The 11,077-nt window shown below is 32.8% G+C and overlaps 1 protein-coding gene across 1 annotated transcript; it reads right to left on the bottom strand.

Annotated features, from left to right (window-relative positions):
- Positions 1-824: 824 nt before the first annotated feature.
- LOC141614422 (protein FAR-RED IMPAIRED RESPONSE 1-like) lies at positions 825-10,417 on the bottom strand. Its single transcript, XM_074433167.1, has 6 exons — positions 10,411-10,417; positions 4,404-4,476; positions 3,999-4,317; positions 3,419-3,898; positions 2,758-3,232; positions 825-1,393 (listed from the first exon to the last, which is right to left on the bottom strand). The coding sequence occupies exons 1-6, from the start codon at positions 10,415-10,417 to the stop codon at positions 825-827; spliced, it is 1,923 nt and encodes a 640-aa protein (XP_074289268.1).
- Positions 10,418-11,077: the final 660 nt, after the last annotated feature.

Here is an 11,077-nt window from a genome sequence, read left to right as displayed (position 1 = left end):
CCAAGTTACAAAAGAAGCGCAAAATTAAGGCTGTGTTATCGAAAAAGTAAACAATTTGTGGACATATTTTTGATTGAAATGTATTTTCTTTGGCAATGTTGAAGTTAGAAAAGAATGTTGACTATTTATATTTTGGTTGGCAATGTTTACACAAATGTGTGTAATTTTTAAATTGCAAGTGTAATCATTACAGTAATGAAGTGTAATGGTAAATTACACTAATGAAGTGTAATGGTTGACTATTTTTTGGCAGTTATAATCATAGTTTTTTCAAAGTGTAAATGTGACTATATTGCAAGTGTAACTGTTAATACACTTGCAATTTAGTCACATTTACACTTTAAGTGTAACTGTTAACACACTTAAAGTGTAAATGTTAACACTGAAATTGAAGAATAGTTTCATTCAGATGAAACTATTATTGACAGTGTAAACTTTATCATACTGAAAGTGTGAATGTAAACACACTGAAATTGCATTTCAGTGTAAATATGGTGACATGGGAAGTGTAAATGTGGTAACATGGCAAGTGTAAATGTTAGCACCAGTTACTTGAAAAAAATTGTAACTGTTACTTGAAATAACATAAGTAATCCAAAATAAGTTCAAGTAACACAATGTTTGGCTATCTAATAAAACAGAGAGATTTTGGTCTTATGACAGTGTAACTCTAACGTTGGTGTTACTAAAAGTTACACCAACTGCAGTTAAGAGTTACACTGCCATGAGACCAATTCCTAATCGCTCGCTCCAGTTATAACACATCAAAGTTTTAAGTTACACACTCAAAATATATAGAGCAACATTTGTCATTGCTCTGACGTCTATTCTTGTTCTAATCCAAGCTCTTCCTCCTCCTCTCCTTCATCCTCTTCTGGTTCAGACGACCCTTCGCACAATGGCGTGTGTGCTGAGAAGGGGTTATGGCAGTTCCTCTTGTCGTGATTTGTCATTCTCTTGCAATTCTTACACTTACGTTTGGGTTTCCTAGCCAACACCATTGCTTTTGTTTTGGCTGATAGCAATCTTTTTTCGGTACCCTTGTTTTTCGAATTCTTTGGTGGCAATATCGTCACTACATCACATGCCGTACAATTCAGAAATTTCTCCATTTGTTGATTTTTATTCAACACTTCCCCTAATGGTGACAGCGACTCTTTAAATGCCCTAATTACAGCGGAAAAGCTGTCAACATCAGCTACTCCTTTGTCTCGAAGGAGCCATACAGCTTCATGAACTTCTGACCACATTATAAACATTGCAATTTGTTTTTCATCGATGACTTGCATGTTTTCTGTCCCTTCACCATTACTATTGAAAATCCTTAATCGGAGATACTCTTTCATCCATCTATTTACAACATAATCTTCTGGTATAGTCTTTATCCCACTTGCTGAAAAAATCTATATTATATGGCGGCATAGGATTCCGGTTCTTTCAAACATCGTACAACCGCAGACTTGCTTTACGTGTACTGTGTCATCGATTAAAGCTAGCATGTAAGTGTGAATGTTAAAAATAGTGTAACTGATTATATAGAAATTTAAATGAGATAAAAACAGAAACTGTAAATGACATATCATGGAAAGTGTAAATGTCATATGATGTAAAGTGTAAATGTCATGAATTGTAAAGTGTAAATGTTAAGTTATTAGAAGTGCAAATGTAAACTAATAGGAAGTGTAAATGTCATGATTTGTAAAGTGTAAATGTTAAGTTATTAGAAGTGTAAATGTTAAGTTATAGGAATTTAAATGAGATAAAAACAGAAAGTGTAAATGTCATAAGATGTAAAGTGTAAATGTCATGAACTGTAAAGTGTAAATGTCATGAAGTGAAAAAGTGTAAATGTTAAGGTATAGGAAGTGTAAATGTCATATGATGTAAAGTGTAAATGTCATGAATTGTAAAGTGTAAATGTTAAGTTATTAGAAGTGTAAATGTAAACTAATAGGAAGTGTAAATGTCATGAACTGTAAAGTGTAAATGTCATGAAGTGGAAAAGTGTAAATGTTAAGGTATAGGAAGTGTAAATGTAATATCATCGAAAGTGTAAATGTCATATAATCTAAAGTGTAAATGTCATGAACTGTAAAATGTAAATGTCATGAACTGTAAAGTGTAAATGTTAAGTTATTAGAAGTGTAAATGTTAAGTTATAGGAATTTAAATGAGATAAAAACAGAAAGTGTAAATGTCATATGATGTAAAGTGTAAATGTCATGAACTGTAAAGTGTAAATGTCATGAAGTGGAAAAGTGTAAATGTTAAGGTATAGGAAGTGTAAATGTCATATGATGTAAAGTGTAAATGTCATGAATTGTAAAGTGTAAATGTTAAGTTATTAGAAGTGTAAATGTAAACTAATAGGAAGTGTAAATGTCATGAACTGTAAAGTGTAAATGTTAAGTTATTAGAAGTGTAAATGTTAAGTTATAGGAATTAAAATGAGATAAAAACAGAAAGTGTAAATGTGATATGATGTAAACTGTAAATGTCATGAACTGTAAAGTGTAAATGTCATGAAGTGAAAAAGTGTAAATGTCATATAATGTAAAGTGTAAATGTCATATAATGTAAAGTGTAAATGTCATATCATTTTAAAGTGTAAATGTAATATTATTGAAAGTGTAAATGTTATGAACTAGAAAGTGTAAATGTTATGAACTGGAAAAGTGTAAATGTTATGAACTGGAAAAGTGTAAATGTTATGAACTGGAAAAGTGTAAATGTTAAGGTGTAGGAAGTGTAAACTACCTGGACTGTATGCAACTTCAAAATTCTTCTTTCTGGATGAATCTTTGATAGTAGTTACCTCTAGCTCGCCTCTCTCAGTGAAACCTCTTGTTCTACATGTATCAATTGAGAAGATGGCTTCTTCTTTAAATTTCTGGAAAGCTGAATAGATGTACACCTTTGCAGTATGAATCTCTAATGCCAGATGTGTTGACGCCGCTGCGGACGAGTGCTTATCCATGTTGTCAAGCTGCTTCTGTGTATGTCTTTGTTGGTCCATAGCACTCTCAAAACGCATCCAAAACTCAACCAATGTTTCTGACTTATGCTCAAACCTCTTGAAAAAGCTATTTTCGCTCTCTGATCTTTGAGTCGTCCTCATAATCGACGCCATCCTCAAGTCTCTGCAATGCACCATCACCCACTGTCCCCTTATAGCATACGTATCTTCTAACCAATCATTTACGCCAACACCATGATCTTCAATTATTTTCTCCTAGATACCATCAAATTCTGCTGCTTCAAGCTCATCGTCCCATATAATGTCATTAATTTTACACAGGAAGTCATTATAATCACTCCTAGAGACACCAAACTTACTGGGCATTTTGTTCATTATATGCCACATACTGAACCGATGGCGCTATTGTCTTGAAAACAAGAGGGACAGATTTGATAATACCGGGTCCCTGATCGTAATTATGTACTCGGGTTCCTTACCCCTCATTGCTTTTAAAAACCGTCTGAAAACCCAATTAAATGACTCATAATCTTCCCTTGCAATTAGAGCCCCACAGAACGTCACAGATCGTTTATGGTGGTCAACTCCTGTGAATGGTATGAATACCATAGAATACTTATTGGTGGAGTAAGTTGGGTCGAATGACACCGCATCACCAAAAATTTTGTAATTATCTCGGGCAGTACCGTCCGCCCATATGGCCCTACGCGGGCTGCTATCATCGTCAAGGTCATAGTCAAAGTAGAAACCTATTCTTGTTTCAGTCATTTCCTTGAAATGGTCAACAAACAACTGACCATCCCATTCGTCAATGAAACATTTAACATCCCTATGGAAGTTCTTAAAATCATTTAAGCTTGCTCCAATGTTCTCGAATCCATTCACTTGTTTTTTTGCAGATTCTGTATGTCTTTGTTGCTCCTATCTTCAGCTGCCAATCAATCATTAACAGATACGTCATATAAATATAACATGAATGGAACTATTTATTTAGTATAGAGAGTGATTATATATTACAAACCCTCGAGTTCAAAACGATTATCATCTTGTGATAATCTGTTATGTTACGCGACAATTTCTGGAACTCTCTGTCCTTAAGTGAGATAAGCTCGTGATTGTGACCCTCGTGGAACCGGTCAATTAATAAAAGACCATTCTTCATATATAGTCGTATCCTCGCTTTACACCCCACTCTAGTGACCCTGAATATCCTCTGTGACTTCTCCCCAACCAGTCCGTCATCCCGACCTTTACTGGGCGTCTCGTGAGCGAAACCTTCTCGTTTGCAGACGACGAGCTTTGACTTGATCTCACCGCCACGCCATTTTTTTGTTGTGTACCTACGCACATCAAAACCACAAGCAATGGCGTATATCTTATAAAAAGTCACCGCGTCCTCAACCCCCCAAACTCCTGCCCGATGTACGGTGTAAACCTCTTCTCGACCTTCTTACACAGCTCCTGCCTGTCAGGTTGAACTCCATTCTGTTTTAGCGAGTCTGTAAATATGCACAGAGTGTAAGTGTAAATGTAAATGTAAATGTCATCAGATATAAAGTGTAAGTGTAAATGTCCATAGAGTATAAGTGTAAATGTCATCAGTTATGAAGTGTAAGTGTAAACGTAAGTCGAAGTAAAGTGTAAATGTAAAGGGAATGTTCCATAAATTTAAATATTCCAAAAGTGTAAATGTCCAAATTATGATGTCCCAAAAGTGTAAGTGTAAATGTAAACATCCAAAAGTGTAAGTGTAAATGTCAGCAGAAACGAAGTGTAAATGTGCTGTTCTAAAAGTGTAAATGTCAGCAAAAGTGTAAACGTTGTCAGAATGCTAACTCACATAAAAAATATAACAATAAAAATGCAAAGGTGACTATAACAATTAAAAAGTGTAAATGTAAAACTAAACCAAAAGTGTAAATGTCAGCAGAAATGCAGTGTAAATGTGATGTTGTAAAAGTGTAAATGTCAGCAAAAATGTAAATGTTGTCAGAATGCGAACTCAAATTAAAACTATAATAATAACAATTAAAAGGTGACTATAACAATTAAAAAGTGTAAATGTAAAACTGTAACAAAAGTAAACATTCAAAAGTGTAAGTGTAAATGTCAGCAGAAATGCAGTGTAAATGTGATGGTTTAAAAGTGTAAATGTTGTCAGAATGCTAACTCAAATTAAAGCTATAAAAATAACAATTAAAAGGTGACAATAACAATTAAAAAGTGTAAATGTAAAATTATAGCAAAAGTGTTCATGTAAATGTTGTCAGAATGCGTTGATGAAAACCCAGCATGAAGATTTACTTACATGTTTGCATGAAAACAATGAAAACAATGAATAAAATGAATAAAATGAAACAATGAATAAAATGAAGACAATGAATAAACCCAGCATGAAAACAATGAATAAAATGAAGAAATACAATTGATGTCGTCTATTATTTGCAAGATTTAGAGAGAACTTTAGGTGAAAAGTTCGTTTTCAAAAGGAAGAACCCAGTTTTAGAGAGAAGAAAGAAAGAATCCAGTTGGAAATAAGTGTGTTAAGGAAGGAAGAATGTGGGAGTGTAAACATAGTACAAAGGATATATCCTTTTATCCGCCAGTTTTGATCATTGGGAAGGATAACTTGCAGGAAATGTTGTCCTCTTTCCTACCCAAGCTTTTCCCTTTTTTTTGGCCTATATTTTGTAAAAAAATCTCCACCTTAGACGTTATCCATCTAAGGGTCCTTATAAGGACTTAAGGACTCAAATGAGGTCAAGGACTCATTAGATCTCTCTCTCTCTCTCTCTCTCTCTCTCTCTCATATATATATATATATATATATATATATATATATATATATATATATATATATATAGAGTGGTTCTTCTAAGGTCCTCATATCATATAAGGCCCTAAGTCCTTATAAGAGCCCTTGGATGGAAGGGATGGAGGGATGAGATTACATCTCATTGAAGGGTCACAATTCTCCCTCCCTAATCTTCTTCCCTAATTGTGTATAACTCTACCTAATTGTGTATAACTCTACCATCATTCTAATCTCCCAACTCACTTCCTCATTCACTCATCCTCTCTCATTTCTCACATTCACTCTTTCTCTCTCATTTTCTTCCCACCCTCTCTAAACAAAAAAAAACCCAAACTAATACAAAAAAAACCCAAACAAAAAAAAAAGGACTCACAAAAAAAAACAAAAAAAGTAACCAAAAAAACCACCCTCACCAGCCGACACCACCACCCTCCCTCCCTTCTTCCCGGCCCACCACCACCCGACCTCCCACCCACCACCAAAAACCACCACGACCTCCTTCTGCCGCCTCCCTCTTTTTCCTTCTCTCCCTCCCTCTTTTTCATCTCCCTCACTGCCCTGCTCTCCCTCCGTCTCCCATCCACCACTCAACCCACTACCAGCACCGCACACCACCAGCCGACCCGACTGACAACAACCACCGCAACACCACCCAACCAACACGACCTCCCTCCTATCGTCCTCACCATCAGATCCTTTCTCCGCCGCCACATACTCGACACCACCCAACCCACCCAACACCACCGACTACACCACCACACGCCACCGACTACACCCACATCCCCTCCACGTCCAGATCTGGCCGCGTCACCACCCACCTTTCTCCCTCCCTGCCGCCTTTTCCTTTCTCCTCCCTGCTCTTCCTTTTTCCTTTTTTTCTTTCCTTTCTCCTCCCTGCCGCCTTCTTTTTCTTTCTCCTTTTTTTCTTTCTTTTTTTGTCGTCCTTTTTTTTCCGCCTAAACACACCACCTTTATGTGTTTTTTTGTTTTTTTGATTTTTTTTTGTTTTTGTTTTGTTTATTGTTTTTTATTATTATTGTTATTTGGAATTTGGTTATTTGGTTATTTGGTTTTATTATTGTTATTTGTTTTTTTGTTATTGTTATTGTTATTTGGTTTTTTTATTATTGTTATTTGTGTTTTTGTCATATTTACTTTATTTTGTAATTGTTATTTGGTTATTAATTTTTGTTGGTTATTAATTTCTTTGTTGGTTATACACTTAAAACATTAAAGTTATACTATTTATGGCTAAAGTTATACACTTAAAACATTAGAGTTATACACACGATATTTAAATTTGGTTTTTTTTTTATTGTTATTTGGTTTATTTTACATTTCGGGTTTGGTTGGGTTGTTGGTTTTTTGGTTTTATTATTGTTATTTGGTTTTTTGTTTTTGTTATTATGAGTTTTTTGGTTTTTGTTATTAATTTTTTATTTTTTTCATATTTATTGTTTGATTTTTTTACTATTTACGACTAAAGTTATACATTTTATGACTAAAGTTATACATTTTATGACCAAAGTTATACAAAAAAAGACTAAAGTTATACAAAAATTGGACTAAAGTTATACAAAAAATTGGACTAAAGTTATACAAAAAGTTGGACTAAAGTTATACAAAAATGAACCAGAGTTATACAACAATGAACCAGAGTTATACAAAAATGAACCAAAGTTATTCAAAAAACGACCAGAGTTTTACATCTTTTGACTAGAATTATAAATATTGTGACTAGAGTTATACATTAAATGCCTAGAGTTATACATTATATGCCTAGAGTTATACATCATATGCATAGAGTTATACATTATATGACTAAAGTTATACAATTTTGGACTAAAGTTTTACAAATATGGACTAAAGTTATACATATGAAGGACTAGAGTTATACAAAAATGGACTAAAGTTATACAATTATGGACTAAAGTTATACAAAAATATGGACTCAAATATATAATGGACCTTAGATTTTTAGATTTGTTTTAGATTTTTCATATTATTTTTTTTGTTTTTTTGTTGTTATTTTTTTTTTGACTAGAGTTATACATCAAATGCCTAGAGTTATACATTGTATGTCTAGAGTTATACAGATTGTGACTAGAGTTTTACATCTTTTGACTAGAATTATAAATATTGTGACTAGAGTTATACATTAAATGCCTAGAGTTATACATTATATGCCTAGAGTTATACATCATATGCATAGAGTTATACATTATATGACTAACTTTGGTCTATTTTTGTATAACTTTGGTTCATGTTTGTATAACTTTAGTTCATTTTTGTACAACTTTGGTATATTTTTGTATAACTTTAGTCCATATTTTTGTATAACTTTAGTCCATAATTGTATAACTTTAGTCCATTTTTGTATAACTCTAGTCCTTCATATGTATAACTTTAGTCCATATTTGTAAAACTTTAGTCCAAAATTGTATAACTTTAGTCATATAATGTATAACTCTATGCATATGATGTATAACTCTAGGCATATAATGTATAACTCTAGGCATTTAATGTATAACTCTAGTCACAATATTTATAATTCTAGTCAAAAGATGTAAAACTCTAGTCACAATCAGATAACTCTAGGCATATAATGTATAACTCTAGACATACAATGTATAACTCTAGTCACAATCAGATAACTCTTAGATGAAAAAAGTATCTCACAAAAAAAAACGAGAATTAAAAACGAAATCGAAAAAAAAAAAAAAAAAAAAAAAAAAAAAAAAAAAGTGGCGAAATAAACCGAGACGCAAAATCTGAAAAAAAAAAAAAAAAAAAACGAGTTTATATATTACGGCGGTGGTGGAGGTGGCGGTGGATGTGGGCGGTGGGTGGTGTCGGTTGGGATAGTGGTGGGTGGTGGTGAATGAGGAAGAGAGAAATGAATGATTTATTTGGTTTTTTCATTTATTTGGATTTTTTGATTTATTTGGATTTTTTGGGTTTTTTTATTTATTTGGATTTTTGGGTTTTTTTTATTTATTTGGATTTTTTGGGTTTTTTATTTATTTGGATTTTTTGGTTTTTTTTTTTTTTTTTAGAGAAGAGAAGAGTGAAATGTGTGAGATGAGAGAGAAATAGGTGGGTAGAAAACAAATATATAGTAAATTAGTGGTTAATTAGGGTGGATTAGTAAAGTGTGTTAATTTGCTTGTATAATGACTTTTGGTGGGTTCATCTCATCCCTCCATCTCCCTCCATCCAATGGCTCACAAAAGACCTTATGGACTCAAATATATAATGGACCTTAGTTGATCCTTCCTCTATATATATATATATATATATATATATATATATATATATATATATATATATATATATATATATATATATATATATATATATATATATATATATATATATATATATAAGATTTAGGGATCGGGTTCATTAGGTATGTTATCAGCCGACTCTATTATGCCCTTTAGACTTAGGTTAAACATGTGTCGCTATCATTAAACTAGTCTTTTCAATTGTCGTTGTCTTTAATAGCTAGTCTTAACCCGTTAGGTGATAATCCTAATTCGCAAGGCTAATTAATTAACTCTGATTACTAAATTAACTAATTAGATTCTGGACAACAATTGAACAACCTATATAATATTACAATCATTTTATTAACTAATCACCTTCTAACAACCTAGATCCTCTTTCACCCTAAATTAGAAATTTAGCTACTCATAACAATTGATCTAAACAACAATATAATTAAAGGCAAACACAATTAATAACATAAGCGAGATGAATAACAAAGCAATTGAGAAATAAGAACATGAATTAATAATAACTAAAGTAGAGAAAGTAAGAATTACCAAATTCAAAAAATAAAAGAACTAAAGATATAAACTTGTAGATCTGAAATATAGTAGCTAAGAACCAACAATAGAGTTTCTAAGGTTTTTAATGTATTAAAAGTATAACCTAATAATAATACATGAGCTTTCTATTTATACTATGCGAAATATAACATAAATCGACTTAGGAAACTTCGTGGAAAGTCATATCCAAGGGTTCCTCGATTTAGTTGGCATTGGCTACTCGATCGAGTACACGTCATCTTGACTCGATCGAGTAAAGCCATACTCAATCGAGGGACTTCTTCTTCATAACTTTTCTTTGTCATTTCTTCCTCTTTTATATTCATTCTTCCTCGTTTCTTGTGCCATCTTTCTAGTGCTCCATCTTGTCGACTCCACGGTGCCTCATATCAACCATTTGTACCACGGATGCATCTAATCTACATTAAAACACTAAAAGGCGGAAGTATCGACATTCTAGCATAAACGGCTTCTAAACGATATATATAAGCACGAAAGGCAGACATAAATGTGTATAATTATGACTCATCAAAATACCCCAAACCATCTCTTTGCTTATCCCCAAGCAAATCAGTAACACAATACACAAGGCAATCATACAAATGGTGAATGAACAACTAAGAGCTAATATTAATGCACATAGAAACTCCAAGATATCCATATCTATAACAAAGAAATGACCAAATTGTATTATTAAAACACATTCAAAGGCACGGAAAAGTAGAAAACGCAGCTCAAATCCCAATATGTAACATGATATCGTAGTACCGACAAAAACCAAATACCTTTCATTCTTGCAACACTAATTAGTCAGATTCTCGTGGATTCACTCATGCACTCATAAGTAATTAAGTATCAAACGGTGAGTTATATGTAAGATAGAAAGAAACAAAAACACTTACTCGACTTATGAAACATGCATTAAATCTAAAGTGATAGTAATTTCCCCAACTAAATACGCATTCGCAATATACACAAAATACATGTATCAAGAACAATAAGGGAGCCTAATGGCTGGAGGTATAAAAATGGTTTGTGCCAGTGCACATGTGGGAATGTGGGGCTAATATCGGTACTCAGTGACACTTACTAACCAAACCAATTCTACAAATTAAGTACAAATTAACACCCGACTAGAGAAATCATCTTATACTTTGACAACACAGGCGAGACACTGGAATTACTCTTTAGATATGTATTAGACTCTAACAAATTACCCTCTTATAATCCTTTAAACAAACCAAATGAAGCAATTTATTCTTTTTCTCTCTTTCTTTTTTTCGAAATTGTTTTTTATTTCGATTTCCTTTATTTTTTCTTCCTTCATAATTTTTTTTTTCAACATAAGTGATATACAACTGATACATTTATCTTATATACACTTTTCCTCCCTCGTTTAGCTCAGTTTTATGTTATATATCCGCTCTTAGGAGCGACTATTTGAGATAATAG

The sequence above is a fragment of the Silene latifolia genome, chromosome 11 (genome assembly GCF_048544455.1).
Source record: "Silene latifolia isolate original U9 population chromosome 11, ASM4854445v1, whole genome shotgun sequence".
Taxonomy (NCBI): Eukaryota; Viridiplantae; Streptophyta; class Magnoliopsida; order Caryophyllales; family Caryophyllaceae; genus Silene; species Silene latifolia.
This window is presented reverse-complemented; position numbering and strand designations above follow the sequence as displayed.

Excerpts from the sequence above, each read along its gene's own strand:
- LOC141614422 (XM_074433167.1), bottom strand. Across the intron at positions 4,318-4,403 it reads GTCGAGAAGAGGTTTACACC|GTACACAACAAAAAAATGGC; the intron begins GTACATCGGGCA and ends TGATGTGCGTAG. Across the intron at positions 3,899-3,998 it reads TAATCGTTTTGAACTCGAGG|GAGCAACAAAGACATACAGA; the intron begins GTTTGTAATATA and ends AGCTGAAGATAG.